At 37.4% G+C, this 24,276-nt stretch overlaps 1 protein-coding gene across 5 annotated transcripts in view; it reads left to right on the forward strand.

Moving 5' to 3' along the window:
* GRB14 (growth factor receptor bound protein 14) overlaps positions 1 to 24,276 on the forward strand; it is a 115,884-nt gene that overhangs the window by 87,795 nt on the left and 3,813 nt on the right. For 3 of the 5 annotated variants that reach the window (XM_004743972.3, XM_013052016.2, XM_013052017.2), the window contains 9 exons: positions 676 to 797; positions 2,580 to 2,654; positions 5,458 to 5,595; positions 10,291 to 10,401; positions 10,594 to 10,689; positions 16,839 to 16,919; positions 21,790 to 21,906; positions 21,997 to 22,069; positions 22,209 to 22,296. In XM_004743972.3, coding sequence (XP_004744029.1) covers positions 676 to 797; positions 2,580 to 2,654; positions 5,458 to 5,595; positions 10,291 to 10,401; positions 10,594 to 10,689; positions 16,839 to 16,919; positions 21,790 to 21,906; positions 21,997 to 22,069; positions 22,209 to 22,296 — 901 coding nt within the window. Of the gene's footprint in view, positions 1 to 675; positions 798 to 2,579; positions 2,655 to 5,457; positions 5,596 to 10,290; positions 10,402 to 10,593; positions 10,690 to 16,838; positions 16,920 to 21,789; positions 21,907 to 21,996; positions 22,070 to 22,208; positions 22,297 to 23,174; positions 23,291 to 24,276 lie in introns of all 5 variants that reach the window. The other 2 variants (XM_045066837.1, XM_013052014.2) reach the window with 2 other exon arrangements.

The following is a 24,276-nucleotide window of genomic DNA, read 5'->3' on the forward strand; positions in this document are numbered from 1 at the left end:
ATATTCCTATATATAGGTATTTATATATAAATATATAAGTATATTTAGGTATATATGTTAATGTTTGAACACTAGCTTTGAAATAGTAATGTCTCACAAGAAATTAGGTGTTTTAAAAATTGTATGTTCTTGCATTAAAATTTTTTCTTTTAAAGCTTTTACTTTAATTTTTCTCAACTATCCAGACTATGTATCTTAAATGTATTTTGAACCTGTCAAAATTTTTCTCTCCTAATGGGGTGAATTGTTCAACCTTGAGGCAAATATTTTAATTTTGACATCATGACGAATTGGAGAAAAAAGAATAGCTTCTGCATTATTAATGCAGATTTATTATCAAACTTAATTATAATTTACATAGCAATAAAAGGAATTGAGAATTAACAAAGAGTGCATTGTGATATCTTGTCATTTTTCTCCTCAGGTTACAGTCTGCTTTGGTATAAAAAATCAATATTGCTAATTCAAAATTGCTAAAATAGTATCAATCTGGCTATTCTAGAATTGAGCTGAAATTTCCTATATTTGATAAAGATACATACATAATATAATCTGTAAATTTATACAGTTACATGTGTCCATATATATTTCTTTCTACCTACATGTTTGTCTATTCATTTGTCCGTCCATCCATCCATCTGTCTGTTGACATACTCACTGAAACATTCCTTACAGAAAGAACAATGGAAGACCATGAGCTGGTGATTGAAGTGCTGTCTAACTGGGGAATGGAAGAAGAGAATAAACTATACTTTAGAAAAAATTATGCCAAATATGAATTCTTTAAAAACCCAATGGTAAGTGAAATCCTTATGAATAGTTATGGGGAATAATGAATTTGTTAAATGTTATTTTATTTTATGTGAAGAAAAGAGTCATCATAAATCAAATGCAATTCCCCATTGGGTAAATTGTAAGTAAAAACTTTGTTCTGTGAACATCACAGTTAACGTTTCTTCGTACTCTAACAATGATTAGTCAACATTATCACAGAAGTTCCAATGAACTGTTTTGGGAGCTATTTCTTTTTTTTTCTTTCTAAGAAAACTATTATACATTTAATTTTGGGAATCAATAATTAGATATCCATAAGCAGCTCCAAAGTATTATAGCTGAACACTTTTCACAGAATTTTGGAAATTAAAGTAAGAAAATTTCTAACCTAAAAACAGATAGATGATTGTTGGGAATGCTATAGCTTAGCTAAAAATTTCAAATTGACATGCATCTTGCTGTTCCAAAATATTTTTTCAGTGCAGTAATAACTGAGCTAAATAGAAATGAGGTAAAAGACCAGAGCATTATCTAATAAATACTACTTTTATGGTAGTTCTCTTTAAATGAAAAAAAAAAAAAATGTGTGTCACATTCTAGTGAAGACTAGGGATCTGGAGAAGTCAGAATAGCCTCTGGGCTCATTATTTTAAATTGTTTTTGTCTCTGCAGTTGTAACATATTTCTACAGGAAGTTTTGGATAATTGGATTGAAATGATCCTTTATGAAAAATATATGATACACACTATAATAGAATATTTTCAAACCCTGGAAGACCTCTTATGTTCTCTTTTATTTGAACTTATTAATAAAAACATAATGGGATGATCTTTGACAAAGAAAATAAAAGCATCCTAATAAAAATTAAATAGAATTAGAATTTGAAGGGAAACTATTTTCTTTTTGTGAATCTTTATTAAATGCAGGAATTTAAAAGTATAGTTAAAGGCATATGGTTATAGTGCTTGCTTTTGCTTATAGTTAAAGGCATATGGTTATAGTGCTTGCTTTTGGTTATATTTTATTATTATTACTATTATTTGAACAAGGCTCTATATTCCTTTTGTAGACCTAGAGCAGTAGTTATCAGCTGGGGGCGATTTCACAATGTCTGGAGTCATTTTTGCTTGTCATTTTGGGGGTGGAGGGACGGGGCTGCTAGTGGGTGGAGATCAGAAATGGTGTAACTAATACTGACCACAGAGTTAGATCAGATAGTAATAGAATAGTTGTAAAACCCTGTCCTTGGAGGAAGTATAGTAGTCTATATTTTCAAAATGTGTCTGATCATAAAATTACCCAGGGGGAGAAGAGAGTACCCAGACCTACTGAATCAGACACTCCAGGAACAAGGCCTGGGAATTCCTATTTTAAACAACTGCCTGGATGAATTTTATGATTGAACAAGGTTGGAAAGGACCTGACTTACAGCTCCCTGGCCCTACGACAAGTCCTGGTTCTTTTAGTTCCCTGGCTCTAAGACAAGTCCTGTGACTGTGACCTTAGATATACCCTTTAATTCTATGAGTCTTGACTTTGTGACAAGGAATTGATGGTCCTTTAGTATCTGCTGGAGTGGCCACAGGACTCAGAGAAGAGATACGGGAGCAGAGACACTGTCATCCTGAAGGCATTGTTTTGAACTTGATGAAGGTGGTTCTCTCTTTATCTGCATTATCTGAGGGTGCCTGCTAATCTTTGGGCCGTACTCCTACCTTTTCATGAAGATACCTGAATATAGAGTCATAATTTAATCTTTTCTAGCATGGCTTTTGAGATAATATAACCTATATCTTTTCGTCAGTATTTTTTTCCAGAGCATATGGTGTCCTTTGCAACTGAAACCAATGGTGAAATATCCCCCACACAGATTTTGCAGGTAAGATATATTTCCATTAAAGTCTGTAAGAAACAGTGTAATAAAGGGAAACTTTAAGGTCCATATTTTTACATGCCCAGATTGAAATGTTATACCTTGATGGATGAATTTTTGCTGGAGGTGAACCTGAAAAGAAAAGAAACAATAGGAAAGAAAAGAACAAAACCTGAAAAAAGAAGTCCCTGACTCAGGAAAGGCTCCTAACACCATTATTCTTTCTAGTTTTGGCCAATTGTCAAAGGATTTTCAGTGTTTAAAAAAATGTGTTCAAAAAATGTGTATCATGAAAGGAAACTTGGCAGAATTTTGTTCTGTGATGTGTTTAAAGACTATGTTAGTCTTTAAATCAAAACCCCCAGTAAATTGTAGACATTTTGCTAACAGATATTTAGTATTAACTTTTATAGCAAATGCTCCCAATCCTATTTGTCTCAAAATATTTAGCAACTACATGAAAGGAGAAAAAAAGGTGTAAAAACATATATTTTGTATACTGACGTGTCATAGCTATGATGCATTCTTGAGCAGAGTTCTAAAATGTCTTAGCTGAATTAAGAATACTAGTTACTTAATTAAAAATCTCCTTAATTTTGCATCTTTGGGGCTCATTTCTTCCAAACTGGCTGTGGCTTTATGTGATCATTTTTTAAAAGGTATTTTCATTTCAATCAAACAATGATTTTCATTATTTTATTTTTCATAGATCAGTAGATTTCACATCAGAAGCTCTGCAGTTTTTAACAGGTTAATGTTCAGTAATGTCTTTATAATGGTTACTGTTTGATCTAAGCCCACAGGCATCGTGAAACCCACTCAGTATTCTCTGATCTTTAAAGAAGACAGCTTTTAATATTTCCGATAGAGATAGTACTTGAAATATATTGGTAGTTAAGTATATCGGTAAATATATTGGGTGTTATAGATCTGTATTTCTATGGGCTTTTTAATAGTTTATATTTCATTTTTGTTCTTCATAATATTTTAGACATATGTTGAGTCTCAAGAGATTTTCCTAAAAGCTTCTTCTACGCTACCAGGTTTCACAGACACCCCATCAGAATACTAGGCTGAATGGCAGGGGCGTCGACAGCTGTGCCCGAGGGGAGGGCCCAGCTCCCAGGCCCTCTCTGTGCCTCACCACTGGATTGTGACAGGGTGGTGCGTTGGAGCTTTTATTCCAACTCCTTTTCCCAATTCTCCTCTAATATAGTTATATGACTTTAATGTGAAATTACAAAAACAAGAAAAATCATAGCTTTGGAATCAGATAGTCCTGCATGTGCCTCTGACCTTTTCTCTCCACTGAGGCAACGTTTCCACTTTTTAAAATGTTTCTTCTCTTTCTAGTATGACCTCTCTGACTCCCTTTTTAAAATTTAATTGGTTTGGTTTAATAACTTGGAAAGCACTCAAACTAAAAAACCTACTCGCCTGTTTTGCATGTCAATTAATTAATAACTGTGGCTCATTAAATTAAAAAAATTTTTAATAATTTACTTAAAAACATACATATCTGTTCTCAGCATTTCCCTGAGTAACCTTTTAAAATATGTCACATCGTTTTAGAGAGTAATTTCTCTTACTTTACATTTTTCCATTTTGCATTTGTTTATTCATAGGGATTTCTGTTTTCTTCTTTTAATGAGATGCTAATGCATTTCCATCGTCTTATTAAGGATGCTGAGTACAACCACTCACACAGAGCTATTCATTTTCATTCTCATTTCCCTGACCAGCACATGCCTACTGTCTCAGTTCATTATTACATTGTAACAAACTATTCCAGACCTTAATGGCTTAAGTACCCACTCACATTTTGCCAACAACTTTGTAGGTGAGGAATTCGGAGAGGGTTTAGCTGGGTGGGTCATCTTTGAGGTATGTTGACTCCCTGGGGGTTGAGGTTCCCCTTCTTAAGATGGCTTTTCATGATGTGTCCCCTCTACCCGCTGGCCTCTCTTCTCTCCACATGGGGTCTCCATCCTCAAGGGCTTTACTAGCACATAGGGCTTCTCACAGCAGAGCTGTCTCAGTGTAGTCATATTTCTTATGTGACTGCTAGCTTCCGGGATTTAACTAGTGGAGGCCGTCAGGCCAGCTAAGGTCTAGAACTAGAAGTAGAACTAGCTGACTGTCACTTCTGCTGTATTCCATTGGTCAAAGCAGTCATAAGAGCCTTGCCCAGATTCAGGGGGTAGAGACACAGACTCCAGCCCTGCACGGTTAGGTGGCAAGATCCCTTTGTAGAAGAGCATGTGGGACAGGAGATAGTGTTGCAGTTCTCTTTGGAAAACACAATGTACTCTAGCCACTCACTACTGAACCCCATAGAGGACAGAGAAAAGATTGTTTGCTTTACTTCATCAGGGAGGAGAACATGGCTCAACTTTCTAAACAATTCAGTAATTGAAGTCAAGATTGTGGTCTTTTACTTGCACTGTAATGAAGCTGATAGATTCTCAGGGAAAATCATAGAAAAGGATGAAATGTATCAGGACTTAACTCTTAGATGAAATCTAGCTTTTCAAATAGACATTGAAAAAACTTATGATTCTAGTGTTTGACTAAGTCCTGACCACTTAGAGTATATATTTTGTGAACAGATTTTCATTTGGAATTTGCCTCAGGTTATCAAAAGACTGATTTATTTTCTATTGTATTTATATTGCCATGCCTATAATGATACGTTTAAGTGATATTGACACAGTTAGAGTTTGCATGTTTATATTTGAAATCTTGGGTTACTAGAAGGTTACAGTAACTGATTCGGAAACAACATGAGGATGTCTAACTTTTCTTGCAGATGTTTCTGAGTTCAAGCACATACCCTGAAATCCATGGCTTCTTACATGCAAAAGAGCAGGGAAAGAAGTCCTGGAAAAAGATTTACTTCCTTCTAAGAAGATCTGGTTTATATTTTTCTACTAAAGGGACATCAAAGGTAATTGAAATGTCCATGTTGTATTATGAACTGTAAGTGAAAGTGGGTTTTCCTTTGTTTTTATTAGTTTATTACTGGATATCAAGAGTTGGTACATTGATTTTAGATCCCAAACATTTGCCATAATCAGTTTAAAAACGGACTATTCAGTTCCCCACTAGTTTCAACATATATCCTGTGATGGAATCTAGATGCTCTTATTTTGTGACCACATACCGTGCTCATTTCTCTCACCAAATTCACCCCCTTCCTCTTTACCCTTGGCTACAGACTATGAGGTCCGGCACAGTCCATGTCTCCTCTTTCCACCCAGGTTGTCCTCCTGATCTTGCCTCCTCCTGAACTTCTGTTTTTGTTGATGCAGTTAGTAACGCTCCGCTGAATTGTAATTGTTTTTATTTCCTTTGCGCGTGTGACAGTTTTGTCTCCTTAGCCACATTATAGATTTAAAGGGGGTTGTGTGATGACTGGCGGTGGAGGCACGTGTTCGTGTGTGTGCTGGAGTGCGTACAGCTGTACATGCAGTCGCACAAGCACACGTGCAGATGCTCCCACACCACCACTCGCCCATGTCAGTCCCACCATGCTCAGCACCATGTTGTCCCTATGTCTGTGTGGTCTAGTCAGTGAACTACGCCGTGTTTTATAAGTGCTGACGTTGTATGCAACGCATTGATCCTTTTCAAATAAAACTTTTTAAAAACTTTATTTATTTATTTGTGAGAGAACGAACAATGCACAGGCAGGGGGAGCAGCAGGCAGAGGGAGAAGCAGGCTCCCTGCTGGAGCCCAATGTAGGACTTGATCCCAGGACCCTGGGATCATGACCTGAGCCAAAGGCAGAGGCTTAACAGACTGAGCCACCAGGCATCCCAAGTAAAACTAATTTTGAGAGTTTTCATGGTGGGTATTTTAATTCTGTTTTCATACATCTGTTGTTGTCAGACAACATTGTTAATTCCTTGTGGGTAATCTGTCATTTTTCTCTGGCTGTTTTTCAAATATCATGATACTCATTGGTGTTCAGTAATTTCCCTGACTATATTTCTAGGTGCACTCAAATGTATTCTGATAAATCTTACTCGATTCTCAACATATGCATTCAATCTGCAAATTTCTGTTTATATTTATGCTGGAAATGTTCATCCATTATTTATTGGTCGCTATCATTATGTGATCCTTTAAATTTCTTCAGGCTTTTCTGTCTTGGGTAGTCTTGGCTCCAGGCACCCATTTGCTTGTGGCAGCCTCCCTCCAGCCTCCCTGTCTTTATGTGGCCTTTTCTGTCTCTTATAAGGACATTTGTCATTGGGTTTAGGACCCACATAGATTATCTGAAAAATGGTCTCATCTTGAGATCCTTAGCTTCATTACTTCTGCAAAGAGCCTTTTTCCAAATGAGGTGGTATTCACAGTTTCTTGGGATGGGGCATGGATATATCTTTTGGGAGCAGGGATAATCACTCAACTCACTATAGAAAGCCAGTGAAAAATTTTGAGCAAGAGAGTGAGATGATCAAGTTGTAAGATTACTATGGCCATAAGGAGCTTAAAAAATTGGTAGATAGAGTGAGAAAGGGGGGGAAAAAAAAAGAACAAGGGGGAGGGATCAAAGGTTGCAGGGAGCTGGGGGACAGAGAGAGAGAGAGATTTACTAGCGGCACAGATGCTGAATAGATGGTCATTCGGTAATCCAGAGTAGAGGTGACAGGATCTAACCTACGATGAGCAGTGGAGGGGGAAGAAAGGGATGGATTCAAGATTAAGAAGTAGCTGGCCAGGTTTTGTTGACTGATTGGTGCAAAAAGAGAGGAAGCATTTGAGATGTTCTTAGAGAAAGAAGTAAAGAAATAGGCGGTGATTTAATAGCGTAGACAGGAAAAAGAGGTTTACTATCACATTATCTTAGAAGTAGGATAATGATCTTAGTTCTAGATCTGTTGTGTTAAGGGTGAAGCATCCGAGTGGAAACGCCCAGAAAACAATTAATGACAGTGACCAGATTTTCGGGTGATAGGGAGGCACAAGGACTGATAGTTGACTCCTCCAGACTTCCCTCAGCTTTCCCTCATACACAGTTTTCCTTCTTTGCTGTTCACATGTGTGCACGTCACATGTGTGTCTCCTTGAAGTGTAAGTGCTGGCACAGGGCTCTACTAATTTAGTATCACATTCCCTCACAGAAATGTTTTGTTTTTAAGTATATGTCATTGGACTACTAGTATTCAACCAGTTTTTCCTGAACATTTAAACTAGTTTTCAAATTTTTCTATCAGGAATAATGTTAGGATAAATAATTACCTATTTCTGTAATTAAGGTTTTAGAGTCTCCCTAGTCTAAATTTTAATGAGGTTATTCGTTTCCCTGTTTCCTGAGTATGAAATTACATATTTGTTTTTTAAACAAATACATGCATATCTTTATACTTTTAACGTCAGAGAAAGGTGGCTTCTAAATCAGTGATCATATTGATTGCACTCTTTCCAGTAAAACTTCACTGGAAGATGTGATAATGTTTCTTTCACTCCTACATTCTTATTTCTTCAACTGGTTTCTCATTAAAATCAACTGCCCGTTATATTTTCACTTCAGCCTTCACCTCCTTTCCCTGCCCACCTATGACACAAAGGGCAGCTCCTTCTTCCGTCTCCTGGATCCATGCTTTGAACCTTACATTGGTCTTCTCCCTGGCCAGGCAGATTTACAGGCATCAAACCTCTATTCTCGGTCCATATTTTGCTCTTTTCAACTTGGTGTCTGACTTTGCTGTACTTTCAGTACATAATATTCTTCTCTCTAGCCGGTGTCTAATGAGGTCATGTTCCACAATCTATACATAAAAATGATTTTAAGTTTCCCCTCAGAAAAAAAAAAAAAAAAGAAATACAAGGTATTAGGTAACCTCAAGGATTATGACCTTGACATAAATTATGCATGTTATCTAATGTTTAATATGACATTTCTGCCTGGGAAAGAGACCATTTCCTGTCCTTTTTCTGTGAGAAGGTCTTGATTTATTATACTTTCTGAAGATGTGGGCTGCATGGGAGTTAGTTAACCACTGCTACAAGCCTTGGAGATGTGCCTGTGACTTTTATTTACAGAGAAACGTCTAAGTACCACACCTCTCTCCCAATTCTCGCCATATATACACATGTGCGTGCGTGGACTTTGCTCACCATGCCAGCTCAGGCTTCTGATCGTACAGTATCATAAGTCTTGATATATCTGCACTAATAGAGCAAAAATCAGTCAAGACATGAACCTCATCCTGCCTCTGCAGCCTTCTAGATTTTCTCAAGCTGCCTTTCTCTTATATCCAGAAGACTCAGCTTCACAGACTTCTACAGTATCAGTGGACAGGGCTGGTTTTATCTTTTCTTCATAGGAATCAGACATTTTTACTAGCAAATCAGTTTCTATCAAAAAATAGTTTTAAAGGCCATGACAGTAAGAGTACCTTTCTCCTTCCTCTTCCCTTGTTCCAAGGGCCCTAGGCTGGATCTCTTTTAACAGTTTTCTTTTCTGCCTTATTCTCCTATGGAGATGGGAACTGTAGCCATTCATTAGATCAAAATGCCTAAGAACAGTGACACACAGAGGACAGTGACATACACAGAAACTGTCGCTCTACTAGTCATCTGGGATGGAATAGCCTGCTGGTAAATGACTAAAATTTTTTGGATATGGATTTGAATGGGTTGCTCCAATTGCTTAATGTTCTGGGTTTTCTGTCTTTTTGGTTTTGTTTTAGAGCACTGCTTCTTAGTTTTCAGTGCCTATGGATCACCCAGGATCTTGTTAAAATGCAGAATTAGATTCAGTAGGTCTATGGTGGGGCCACAGAGTTTTGCATTTCTAATAAGCTCCCAGGTGATGCCTGTGGTCTTGGTCTGTGACCATACTACTAGTAGCAAGGTTTTAAAGAACAAATGCATTTTTGGTCAGTTTTGATCATACATCCAACCCCAGAATTAAGCACTTCTCCAAGTTATTAACCTGTCACAGCATAATATGACCCAGTGATTTCCCTTGACCAGCTTTAAATCTCATGGATTTCCCAGAGAAGAAATAGCTGTACATGATTCCACTTTACCTTGAAAATCAGAAACATTCAACTGCCAGGTAATTTCCCGGACCTCATCTGTATCAGCTACCTTCTTTTCATACAGAAGGTAGTTATGCCCCCTGCCTCGTTGCTTGCCGTGGGGTGCTAGGTAGTACCCAGAGGGGAGGGGGATCTTTTCTAAATGAAGCAGGAATCTTTGTCTCTTTCTCCTTTTTTTTTCTCTAACTGCAGTGGAGGCTCAAACCACCCTTCTTGCCTTTGTCGAACTATCACTATTTGAAACCTGGACAAGGAAAACATTTTTAAAAGACATTTTTGCTGCTGTCTCTCCCTGAGATTCGTGAAATGGTGGTTAAAGAGAACATTTTAAAATAGGGAGATGAAGATTTTTGCATATATTGGCCGTTAAATGATAAACGAATCACCACTTCTCAAATAATACTGTATTAAGTTCCTGGTTCTTGAAGGATACAGTAACTTCATTTTTCTTCCCTTTGTATTTCTGTGCCATTATTTAGAATAATTGTTTTGCCAAGGTGTAAATTATGTAATATAATAGAAATGCAAAAGAGAGCATGCAAAAGTATGGATTCATTTCAACTCTCACATTTGTATCTTTTTAAAGGAACCACGGCATTTGCAGTTTTTCAGCGAATTTGGCAATAGTGATATATATGTGTCCCTGGCAGGCAAAAAAAAACACGGAGCACCGACTAACTATGGATTCTGCTTTAAGGTACAGGCTTAATATTTTGATAGATGAATAAAGCAAGCCTCAGCCTTTTAGGTAAGCTTGGGTTTCTTTTAATTTCTTTTGAAAAAGAGACAGCTTTCTCTTATATATAGGAGAATTTTAGTGGCTTTTATTTCAACAGGTGTTACCTTCAAGATATGCATTAACGATAAACAATGTGCTGTGGCCTTCTAGCCTAACAAAGCGGGAGGGCCCCGAGACCTGAAAATGCTCTGTGCAGAAGAAGAGCAGAGTAGGACGTGCTGGGTGACTGCGATTAGATTGCTTAAGGTAATCTCACTGCAGGCGTGAATTTCTATTAATGCTGTGAGTGCCATCAAAGTTTGAAAATAGCTGTATTTCAAAATGCGAAGACTTACTGTAAGTCTGTATACCCAAATGTTTGTATTTTTTTTTTTATCTAAAAGATAAACATTAGTAGAGTGGAATAGCCTAATGCATTTATCTTGTACTTGTAGAGTAAGTATTCCATTTTTAGAAATGCTCTGATTTTTTTTTTTTCTCAAGGGTATTACATATACGGCTAGTATAACTGATGAGAGAGGAGAAGTGAGTTGTGGGAAATTGGAGGGGGAGACAAACCATGAGAGACTGTGGACTCTGAGAAACAGACTGAGGGCTTTGAAGGGGCGGGGGTGGGAGGTTGGGCGAGCCTGGTGGTGGGTACTAAGGAGGGCACCTATTGCATGGAGCACTGGGGGTGCTGCATAAACAATGAATTTTGGAACACTGAAAAAAAATTAAATTAAATTAAAATTTTAAAAAACCTTCTATAAATGATTCAGTCTGTATTTTTAAAATACTGTCATCAATCCACCATGACGTGTATTATAAAACGTGCCCACCTAGGTATGTCTAGTGCAATTGTTTTACACTTCATTGAACTGTTGTATAAGTTGCTTTCCAGTTTACTTCAAATTATAATGTAAATTTTAGTATAATATACTATTAAAATATCACCTTTGTGTTAAGTAGAAGTTACAACTTAAATAAGCATAGTTTACTGGGAAGCATTTTGAGAGGAATAAGAGTTTTAAAAGTTATTTGGGGAAGAAAGACATAGAATGATTTCTTCCAGAATGTACAGAAAGCACATATTTAATTTCAAAGCTTCTATTCTAATAAATTTAACACAACTTCATAATTTTAAAAATTAATCAACCATTTCCTTTTGAAGAAGGGCAGAATAATCAGAATCAGAATTATTAGTCCTCATACCATGTTGGGAAGATAGTTTTATTTTTTTCTTTTAATTTATTTAATTGAGGTGAAATTCACATATCATAAAATTAACTGAATTAACTATTTTAATCAACTGGGCTAATCTGATGAACATATTAACTGTGTTCATTTTAACTATGTGAACAATACAGTGCCATTTAGTTCATTCAGAATGTTGTGCACCGCCCCCATCTCTCTAGCTTTTAGCTCCAAAACATTTTTATCACCTCGAATGGAAACTCCCAGCTCCTGGCAATCAACCATATCTGTGTCTGTCTCTCTAGGATTTCCCTATTTTGACATTTCATAGAAATGGAATCATACAATATCTGATTTTCTGTGTCTTACTTCTTTTATTTAGCATACTGTTTTGTGGTCCATCTACCTTATAGTGTATATTAGTACTTGGTTCCTTTTTTATGGCTGAATAATATTTGTGTGTGTGTGTGTTTGTTTATTCATTTATCCATTAATGGACATTTGGGTTGTTGACATCTTTTGACTCTTCTGAATAGCATTTCTATGAACATATGTGTTTATGTATTTATTTGGATACCTGTTTTCAATTTGGAGGGTAGATACCTAGGAATAGAATTCCTGGTCATATGGTAATTGTGTTTAACCTTTTGAAGAATTGCCAGAATTTTTCCACATAGCTAAACTGTTTAATGTGTGAGAATTCCAATTTCTCCATATCCTCACTAATGCTTGTTATTTTCCTTTTTTTAAAAAATAATTTTCCTAGTGCATGTGAAGTGGTATTGGCAGAAAGTTTTTTAAATGGCTTAAAGGAAGCTTTTGGATTAACTCTGAAATTTGCTTCCTTTTGCTGTCATGGCAGATAGTCACTATAGTTACCTTTTTACAAGAGGTTTGTTTTTCAAATAGTCTACTGTTAAATGACTGTCATGATTTCGGTTTCAACAAAGCTTAGAAGTCTTGATTCTTTGAAACCCTCATGGTAAGTAATTGTTTCTATGTTGCCCTCATTGTCATAAAATGTAAAAATATAAAAAGAAAAAAAGAACTTTAGAGAGTGTTGGGAACCAACTGATCAGGGAAGTAATAGTTAGTTGACTCGGGATGTGCACTGGAGTCACTTGAGGCATGTTCTGAAGTTCTGTGTGTCCGGCCCCATCACTGGGGATCCTGATTTAGTGAGTGAACTCCAGATTAAGAACCAGTGACCTCATCCAGTCCTCTCTTTTTACAGATGAAGAGGCTGTCACTCCTTGGAATACTTTAACCTATCACAATTATAGTAGAGACAATACCTTGAGGTCTCTGGTTCTCTCTTTCCTTCCATCAGAACTCTGGAAATCAGGAGAGGCTGGTAAAGGAGATGCTTTCCAACCTGGTTAGTCAAGGCTTCCTCCCAACTCTGAAATAGGTGGTGAGCACACTTCCTTTAGTGCCAAGGATACACCATTACTTTTTGTATAAGTAGAAAGAAAAGAATTATGTCAATAAAACTATGATATGATGCTTTCGTATCCCCTATGATTTTTATTTTTATCTAGTTATTTTAGATTTATTTAAGCCTGTAGATGTAGATTTTCATCATTTATCAGCTTTGTGTACATACATACACACACACACACACACACACACACACACACATGAAATAAATTATGTGAGGCATCTCTAAAACTTCATATTCTAAGACTAGCTTTCCGAAATCATTTTTATCTCAGAGCCATCGATAACCCATATTTCATACAGACTATTTTACTCTGTGCTGTCAAGAGCTTCAAGGAGGCAGAACTTCTCAGACAGGTGCTTTGCCATGGTCTCTGGAGTTGTCTTTCTAGCCAGTGGCCTCCCTTCTGCAAAGTTTGATGGGAATGATTTTTTGATCTCACTAAACATTTCAGGCAGTGACAAGTCACTTGGTCAACAGTGAATATAATGCTATAGTTAAGGCAAATTTATGAATGTTAAAATTTGAAAAGAAGCACGTGTCCAAGAATTGATGAAATATAGTAAAAGCTTTCTTTCTTTCTTTTTTTTTTTTTTTTCTTTTGATCCTTCCATATCCAGAATGCTTCCTGGAAGATGGTCCCCTTCTCACTTTTTTTTTTTTTTCCCCATTTGATCTTTTTGAAGCCTTTTCCAAGGCACAAATGTCCACTTCAAAGATGCTCTGTTTCATTTCTATGGCTTCTGTAACAAATTATACCACTTTAGTGACCTAAGACAATGCAAATTTATTATCCTACACTGTTGTCTTTCAGGAAGTCTGAAATGAGTCTTATTGCCGTAAATGCAAGGTGTCCAAGGACCCAGTTCTCTTCTAGAGACTCTGGGGAAAGAATCCATTTTCTCATGCCCTTTCCAGACTTTAGAGGCTGCCCAGATTCCTTGGCTCATGGTCTCTTTCTCTACCCTCAAAACCAGCACTGAGGAGCTGAGACCTTTTCATGCTGTGACTTGGTTCTCTTCTCTGTCTCCCCCTTCTGCTTATTAAGGGCCCTTGTGATTATATTGGATCTATACATATTCCCAGGCTTCAGGAATTAGGATGTGGACATCTCTGGGGTCCATTATTCTGCCTACCCTGTCCATGTTCCCTGTGTTGTTTTTCTCCCCCTTTATTAATTGTGGTAAAGCTTTTCCAGATGAGGCATAGAGGGAGAACATTTACCCTGAAGGCAATGATAAACCACCGAACAGTTTCAAATGGGAAAGTGATATGACCTGCTTTACCCTTTAAAATATCTAGATATGGGAAGCCAGGGCTTGCCAGCATGACGTATTTGAAGGACTCTAATAGGGGAGGCAGGTGGTTCCCCTGCAGCTTGTCATCAGCTGGGCACTGGCTTCATCCCCCTGGCTAGTGCACCTGGACTCAGGTGGTGTTAGATGTATCTTTTGATTTTCAACTCTGGATGTCTGTTGTATTTCCAGCTTATCACTGAGCTTAGTGGGAGGTGCAGGGACAGCAGAGGCTGTTATGTTGATTAGACTGAAAGAGCATGGGATTTTCTTCACACGCTTCTTACTAGATCCTGCCTTGAGAATTTGGCGTCTTGTTTAATTTTTATTTCCTTTTTTTTTTTTTTTTTCATACACACATGTGAACCGTTCATGTAGTAGCAGAGGAAGAGTCTCTGGTTCTCTTTGGAGGCATTCCAGTTATATTGAGATACATAGAAAATCTGAGAATTGTTTATGTACAGTGCCTTGGTTCCCTGTTGTCTTCTCCCCATCCCTTCAACTAGAACTCTGCTAGCTTCTTATATAGTTTGGTCCCTTACCTGCCCCTTTGTAGGACAGGGACATGTTAAGGTGACTCATGTCCTACCTGTCCTCCAGAGTTAAGTACTTACTAACAACCACCAACAGCACAGAAGCAGCTACCCAACACTGCAGGTACCAGGCGCAATAGACCTTTGAAGGAACAGTCTTGATAGCAGGTAGCTGGCTTTCCACTGCAGATAAATAAAAGGTGACCAAACGGCATGCGTGCACCTTGTGAAAGTATTGGTTAGAGGTTAGTGTGTATTCTCCAAAATGAACTTGACTGGGAATTAAACTCCTCTGTCTTCTTTTTATAGTTGTGGTAGGTTTAGAGTTGTTTTAAAGTAAATTTCATTAGGTCCCATTAATATCAATCAAACTGTAAATTAAAAAATGCAATTTTTATAACAGGAAATAATTGGATAAAGAAGTCAACATAAAGAATTTTAAATGAATGTGGGTTTGTATTCGTGTTAAAAGCCAAATCTTGGAAGAAGAGACTCTCCATGCCGCCCTCTGATTTTTCTACCTAATTACCAGATAGATCCAGTTTGCTGGAATTGCTTTTAGGGAAATAGTCTTCAGTAAAGAAACAGCTCTGTTGGAATGTTTAAATGGAATTCATCCTACCAGTGAGATTGGATTCCGTGATGTCTCCCCAGTCTCTTTTATATAGGACCTACTTCTGGGTTCATTGTGGCTCTGTGAAATAGAATTGTTGAGGATAGCCAGAAAAAAGAAAGAAAAGAAATGTAAAGGCCTCTCTGTCCCATTATGGTTTTGTTTTTGTTTTTGTTTTTTTTTTTTTTTTTTTTTTCTTTCCTTTCTTTCTTTCTTTCTTTCTTTCTTTCTTTTTCTTTCTTTCTTTCTTTCAATAAAGTGGATCAAATCTAAGGGGAGTACCTTATAGCTCCATACGGTGAGCCCTCCAAAATAAGTTTGGTCATGGCAGTTAGCATTCTTAGTTTTCTCAACTCCAGTAATCCACTCACAGTCCAGACCCACTTTCTAATCATAGCCTGGCAGCTGAGTCTTGCGATGCTACTTCCTGAAAATAAAGATGCTGCATTTTTTCCCTACTGCAGTTTACATTGTATTTTGTGACCCTTTGTGTGAGGTCCGTACCATTTTGATTCCCTGAATTTAAAGCTAAAAATTAAACAATGCAGTAAGAGTATTGTTAGTAGAACATGCTGCAGTGTCAAGAATCTTTACCATAGGACCAGGTTGATGGATTTGCTGAAGAGACACTATAATTCGTCAATCAGTCATTGAGGAGTTACAGTGAATTTTACCCTGTTTCACTTAAGATGCCTGTAAGGTTTTCAGAATCTTTGTTCCAAAAAGTCTGACATCCTTCCCAAGTAAGCTCTCTTTTTATTAGGTGATATACCATTCCAAGTGGTTTTGGTGCTAAGAATAATGAGTAGGAATGTCAGTTACAGATCTTTATACTGGTGAGCTAGACCTTAAGTGTGGGTTCAAGTAAAAAACACTTCTTTCTTTTTTTCTTTCTCTCTCCCTCCTTCCTTTCCTTTAATTATTTATTTATTTAAGATTTTAAAATTTGTTTATTTATCAGAGAGAGAGAGAGAGAAAGAACACAGGCAGGGAAAGTGGTAGCCAGAGGGGGAAGCAGATTCCCCTCTGAGCAGGGAGCCCGACACGGGGCTCATTCTCAGGACCCTGGAATCATGACCTGAGCCAAAGGCAGCCACTTAATTGATTGAGCCACCCAGGTGTCCAAAAAAAACACTGTCTTTTTAAATGTATCGTTGTAGGGCAGTAAAAGTTTACCTTTCAAAATTATGATTGCCTTACTAATTTGATTTAAGAAAGGCTTATCATTTTTATTTTTAATGTTATGATATATAACTAATTAAAGTATTGATTTTTTTCCCCAATTTACCTGTGTAGTAAAAGTGGTGGGAATGTGTTTTTATTTATTTGTTCCACAGTATGGCATGCAACTATACCAGAATTACATGCATCCATATCAAGGTAGAAGTGGCTGCGGTTCTCAGAGTGTCTCACCCATGGTAAGGACCTTATTTATTAACCTATGTATTTTATATTTACATTATATCAATTTGCAATAATATTGCATTATAAACGTTCATTACGGTACATCTATGTTCTTTCCTTCAAAGTAACTCTTGAGACACCATCCTAACATAACGTTACTGAATTATTTATTCTAGGATTTCACATGATTGCAGCCTATGTGATATTACATTAGAATAGATAATGTTCTATGCAAAAGAAAATTTGTAAATATTTGAAAGAGTTATGTGAATCATTCTATTACAACATTTGAGGATTTCATTTTAATACAATTTCTAGAGTATTTTTTTTGGGATTGTGGATGTTTCCTTAACCACTGATTTTTGTTGTGGTTTATTTGTTTAATATTGATTTTGGGATTGTAATAGCCTAATATAAAGATGCCAGTGGCTTGGAATTTTAAGAGCTGCATTAAACACAGGTAAGCTCTTGCATTTTGGGCTTCTAACAATAAAATGTTTTAAGGTCTAAGTCCTTGAAAAGCAGACTGCTCTTCAGGAAACCCAAAAACTGCAAGCCAGAATAGAGCTTGTGCATTACATTAAGTCTAACACCACTTCTCAGATTTATACTACCTGCAACTTGAATATTTATTTGCAGACACACACACAACATCTTTTCCCTTCTTTAGAATCTAATTTTAATTTATTGTGCATTAACACAAGAGATTTGTTTCTGAACTTTAAGCTTATTTTTGGCCATTTTTGTCCTTGCTTCTTAATATTGAGTATATTAGGAATGTGGGTATATGCGCCTGTGTTAGAAATCAGCTAACATGCTGCATTTCCACTTAGGTTAAAAATATGCCCCTCATGGCTGTGACCAAGGAAGGCGCATTTCCCCGCATGTAATGTGGCAGATGAAATGCTCAGTTCTAGGAATGAGGCATGAAATAATGTTGATTACAAAGTCTGATAGACTAATAGGGAAAAAAGAACTCCAGTTCTGTAGTTATGTTGCTTTAAGTTATGGAGGAGTAACTTCTCATCTTTGTATCATATTACTTTTAAGCCCTAAAATAAGAAACTAAAGACTGGAATGAATTTTTATAAAAGCAGTGGCCTTAGTTGAGTATTTGTATAATTTGTCAGTACCTTTATCTTTCAATCCACATGTATATAAAGAATAATGGATTTTATCTTAATCCTTTTCTAAATCCTTCTAAATTTCCTTTAGAGTCTAAAGGTATTAGGATGAACATGTTAATAACAGCGGTACATTTAGAGGCTGTTGCCTAGTGTCCTCTTAATCACAGGAGAAAATTGTCATCAACAAAGTACTGTCTAGTCTCATCACTGTCATTAGCTCATAAGCATGGTATTATTCTTGCCACTTCCCCAGAAAGTGGTCCTACTGTTGATCACTGTATACATGGCAGTTTGGATAGTGTGACTTTGCCTGTTCAACATCAGATATAGGAAAGGACACGTCTTGAGTGAATCTAGTAGGCGATAGGGATTCTGTAGGGGCCTGTGGAGGAGGACCTGGCTGTCCTGTATGGCCGTTGTCAAGATGAAACAGAATAGTACTTGAGAATTCTATCTCCACTCTTCTTAACTTACGTGAAGGAAACTGAGATGTTTTGGGAGGTATTTATATGTACTTTGATGTCTATCTAGAATCCCACCTTTCTAGCTTACCACAGAAGAATCAGTGACCTGTATAATGGGTGCCAGTGCTCCTAACCTGCCACTGCTGGTTTTCTTCCAGACACTGTCTTCAGTGAGACTCATAGAAAACTGAGGATACAGTTATATATTTTTAAAGGAACAATATTCTTAACTTCTCCAGGGATACATTTTGAGAAGGAAAATAAGAAAAAAAAAAGTCTTATATTATAATACAACATCCTAGCTATCTACAGCACATCATGGCCACCTCATCTGCCTTTGAAATGAGAATCATCAGCAGATATTTCAGGAAGCCAAATATTTGGCCCTTTTCAGCACAAAGGAGCATCTGTTAGTGGGGTGCTGACTGGACAGCTGGGATGGGAAAAACTGGTCGACTCAAGGCCTTATATTCCTCATTCTTGACCCTGAGCTAGATGTTGAAAACTGCACTCCCTGTACCTCCCCCTCTGTGGTCCATAAAAGACACTGGAAAGAGTCTGTATCTGCCACTGCTTTTACCGTAAGCTGCCTGTGCAACCCTGGTTTAGTCACTGGTAGCCTTCAGTGTATAATAAGGGGGACAGGTGTTTAAGTTTGGGAATTGATAACATCTCTGATGTCCTCTGGCTCTGTCTGAAACAGAGAGAACGATGTCAGGAACTTCTGTGCCCTCTTGCTGAGGACTGTGCTGAAGGTGTATCTCCGTCTTTCAAGCGGGGTGGCAGAGTGTGCCACCGACCTAGACTGCCTGAAAAACATTTCATGTCCAAAGCACACTAGGAGTGGCTGGATCTGAGCTCAGGCTGTGGCTGGGATAATCCAGGGTTTACCCAGGTCTTTTCTTTCTCGAAAAAAGAGAGATGTCCTTAAAATCATGGACCCTTTTCCAGGGTTTGCCCTGTTTATTCCACCAGAAGAAAGAGCTAGAAAAAGGGACCGATGTTTGAGAAATACACTGATTTGGAATGTTATCAACATTGCTTTCTTATGTGAAAGAAATTGAGCTGAAAATGACCTTTTGAGTTCAAGTCAGATTCTGCTTCACGTCTATTTCTTTGTCCACCAAAGGTAAACTATTAATTTTTCATCCGCCACCTGCTATTCAGTAGGAAACATTTGCTATATTCCTGTGTGTTCCCTAGTGTCGTTAATGTAGCAAATGAAAATATTTATTTGTGTTGTAGACTCCCTCTAATGTCAAGTAATTATGGAACATGGGACCTTGTTTTATATTCTATCCTGTTGTATTGTAGGCAAACAAAAGCAAAAACAACTGGTTATGTTTGTTTTTCTTTCCTAACAGTGTTTATATGTTATCAGGACCTTGTGATTATGGCTCCCATCTTGGCATGTGAAGTAGAGATATTCTAAGGATAAAGCTATCATTATGATTGAAATTAGTTACTCTGTGGTTTGAGCAAGTGAAGGCTTTTCATTAATGTCGGCAAAACAGAAGGGTATCTGACTGGTCTACAGCCCCACACAGAAGATCATGGGTGGGGTGTGGGAAAGAAGGGCGAGCTAAGGTGTGACAGCAGATAGAGATTGCAGAGACAGCGTCTGTCTGCAAAGAGCAGCTGTCAGTTACAAAGGCTCCTGTAACAAATGGAAGATTGCATGACAGATCTCTAGAAATATAGATGAACCGTAATAAGATTGTGGGCCACTACAGCAGGGTTTAAAGAGGAGCTGGCAAATGCTAATGGTGTAGGATGTATGACGCAGTGATAAGTGAGCCCCTCTTTTTTTTTTTTTTTCCTGTTTTTTTGCATGGACAGGGTGTTCTTTCAAGCATACATTTAACTATAGTCTCTTAGACCAAGCTAGGAAGGGCTGAATCCATGTGGAGAGATATAAAATAGTCTTGAGCAGTGAGTCTCCGTAGGCACACTGCTCTCCCTTTACCAATAGAACTCCCATTCATTGTTTCACTCCTCTAGTAACGAGTAGGGAGTAAGTGTTAAACATTGTCCATGCTGTTTTTGAATATTTTTTTCCCCCTTTGGGAGAATGTTTCTTCTTACAAACTGAGGCTCTTGACTGGAAATGTGATAAGTATCTTTTTTTTTTAGGATGCATGATGGGAGTGGCACTCTTTGTAAAAAGATGGTTGCAAAGTAGAGCCCTAAACAAAAAGTAAAAATGAAGTCCAGGTTTCGATATTTTCACCTTCAGAGAATATGAAAAGTAACGCCAAAGGAAGACTATTATTTGTTTAAATTATGTTTGTTTGGAGATGTCTTCCTTCTGTATCGGTTCTTTTTTTTGTCAGTCAAATTTATCTTCGCAGCTCTCAGTTTTCCATGGGCATCCTCACCAGATGAAAAAAATATTCACATAGTAAATCATAAAAATTTTAATGCCATGGAATTAGCGGAGTCATTATTTCACTAAATTGTCTTATCTTCCTTTGAAGATGTATGTATTTGAGAGAAAGGGAGAGAGAGGATGCACGCATGGGCACGTGTGCATGAGCTGGGGGAGGGGGAGAGAATCCTCAGGCAGACTCCCCACTGAGTGTGGAGCTCATCATGGGCCTCGATCCCAAGACCCTGAGATCATGACCTGAGCTGAAATTAAGAGTCATTTCTCAACAGACTGAGCCACCTAGACATCACTAAATTTTATTTTCTAAGTAAGATGAACATTGGTGTGATACAGTTTTAAAATACGTAGTATAGTTTGTTCCGTTGTAAAATAGGAGTACTATTTCTTTCTCAGGAAGTGCTGTAAGTCAATCTAAGTTACAGCTTTTGTCTATTCTAAATTTATAAAATAGCTGCTATGTCGGTAGAGAGGGTTGACATTTAAATGATAAAGGATGAATCTCAAATCATAATAGAGATTAGTTCAGAAGTGGTGCATCTTTTAGCCACAGAAAGAGTTGCTCCTTTCTAAATTGGTATTTTCCTATTTTACCAGACAGTATGAAGAGATAGGGTTCTTTTAAGAGAAAGACAAGCTAACTCTGAAAGCCTTTAATCTCTTTTCTCAACCACTTAATTCAGTGACCTTAACAAAAACTATGTAACTTATTTAACCAAAATATTTCATAGCACTATTTTTATCTTAAATATTCACTTTTGACTTTTTAAATTTCCTGCCAGCCACCTTTACAATCACATCCTAGAGGGGAAATATATTGTCAGCGAAACACTGAGAGATAACATTCAAAGTTATTTTTGTGGTAAAAAACGTGCGTTTTGTTTTGTTTTGTTTTGTTTTATTCCAGAGAAGTATATCAGAAAATTCTCTCGTAGCAATGGACTTCTCAGGACAGAAAAGCAGAGTTATAGAAAATCCCACAGAAGCCCTTTCAGTCGCTGTTGAAGAAGGACTTGCTTGGAGGGTACAAATAGCTTCACATTCTTGAAAATATTTATGGTTTGAGTTTGTCTGACCCTAAAAGTTGAAATTTGTTTCCCCTTTCATTGTGCAGAAAAAAGGTTGTTTACGCCTGGCCACCCACGGCAGCCCAACTGCCTCTTCCCAGAGCTCTGCCACAAACATGGGTATGTCTGTGCCTGTTCGCGGGGACTGTTTGGATGGATGGGCACATGGGGGAGGTGACTGGGTAGCTCTGGTGGGAAGAATGTGTAATTAAACTAGGAGGATTTCAAAGCTCTGTATTCTTCCATTTTATTTCTTCAGCCATTCACCGGTCCCAGCCATGGTTTCACCACAAAATTTCTAGGGATGAAGCTCAGCGGTTAATTATTCAGCAGGGACTTGTGGATGGGTAAGTTGGGTTTTGAATGGTCGTGATTTTGATTTCTCTTAGAATCGGTAATTACTTAGTTAATACACATAGTTTTGACTTCAAGTTATCATAAAACAGAAGTGACTTTGTTCTGGAGGTTACCATCATATCCTAGTAGTATCTAGATAATACCTGTTGTATTGCGTGTGCTTAGTACTTGTGCGTAAATGAACAGATGACGGAATAGGATCCTCCGCTGTTAACTAGTAACTACTCCTACTACTGTGCCAATATTAGTATCTCAGTTAAAAGTGAACTTGTTGGGGCACCTGGGTGGCTCACTGGGTTAAGCCTCGCCTTCGGCTTAGGTCATGATCTCAAGGTTCTGGGATCGAGCCCCGCATCCAGCTCTCTGCTCAGCAGGGAGCCTGCTTCCCCCTCTTTCTCTGCCTGCCTCTCTGCCTACTTGTGATCTCTGTCAAATAAATAAATAAAATCTTTAAAAAAAAAAAAACTGAACTTGTTTTGAGGTGTCAACAACATATAATATGATTCCAAAGTATGGTTTGTGTCATGACATAATCTTACATGTTCTATATAGGTTTAAGTTTGGTGCAGACTGTATTTAGTTAAAAAACTCTGTTTTATATATTTTGACTGCTTGTTTTATTTTTTTCCTCTCTGTTTATATTCCCATTTTCTCTAAATTTTCACAGCTTTAAGTAGTATAAAGCTTTGAAAAGAGTACTTCTTGAGTGTTTCTCATGTCATCTTCTAGTGGGGTACCATGGGAGATAGAAGAGAAATGTAAATTGTATTATGAAATATTTACCATCTGAAGAGTTTTCTTTTTCTCAAATGACTTGGTGTTTCAACTACTTCCTGTAATGCTGGCTAAATTCCCTTTTCAAATGCAGTGCAAATCAAGGAGGCTGTATTGAGGTTTGGATGAGAAACCAGCGTCAATTTAAACAAGTGGTGATGGGGTCTTTTATCTTCAAGGGTTGGCTTAAGATGATGACAAGATTTCAAGGTGATTTAATACTGACATTTGGATAAAAATGCATCTTCACATGGAAGATTATTAACAGCAAGTCAGCATTTCACTAGACTGTATATAAGAGAAGATTTTAATATACTTCTCTATGTGGAGCAGTCTTTTTAGATATAAATTTGAACAATCAGCAGAATTACAATCTGATGAGACCAAGAAGAGAAATAAATCATAAGGAATTGTTAAAATGTTTTGGAGGATTAGAATTTCCCTACTTTCAAGCCTAGTTTTTATAAGTTGAATGAAATAACTACATAAAGAATGGTAATATCTTTATTTTTTATTATTTTTTAAATTTTTAATAAAAAATGGAGGAAGGGGGGCAGAATCCTTTGGAAAGATGTGATGATGCCAGGCAGTCCACTAGATGGTAGTGGTGATCCACTCGGGGATGGGAAGGAATCACAGCGTGCTTTATGAGTGAACCTCCCTTTTGTCCTATCTCCCAGTGATGTAATGTAGGAATCTCACACGGGACAAATGAAATGCATAATCTCATCCGACATCTGTGATCGCTCAAATTCCGTGCCCAGGCACAGTGAGATTAACATTGGAGTCACCAGCGGGGATTGTTTGCACAATCTGTTTGCCAACAATTAACACAAAGCTGGTTTTTGCCCCGTATTGCCAGTAAATAAGAATCCACGCCTGGCAGCGTTTTTCCTCTTAGGTCATTAGGTCATGTGTTATATTTTGCTAGCCTGACGTTATAGAGGCTTTTCTGCTGCATTCTTCTAGATTAAAATATATGTTGCTTGGGTGTTTCTTTTCCTTAAGACATTGTACTCAAACATTGAATAGATGATTTCAGGGTTGATATTTTTAGAATATATTCATTTCTCACTTTCTGTTGTATATGTAACATAGGAACCAGAGTCAAAAGAAAAAGGGGGATCAGTGTTGAAGAGGGGTTTAAAATGATTTCATTCTAAGCAATTTTCTCTTTTCAGGGACTAACATAATGC

The sequence above is a fragment of the Mustela putorius genome, unplaced genomic scaffold (assembly GCF_011764305.1).
Source record: "Mustela putorius furo isolate JIRA1106 unplaced genomic scaffold, ASM1176430v1.1 tig00003869_pilon_pilon_pilon, whole genome shotgun sequence".
NCBI lineage: Eukaryota > Metazoa > Chordata > Mammalia > Carnivora > Mustelidae > Mustela > Mustela putorius.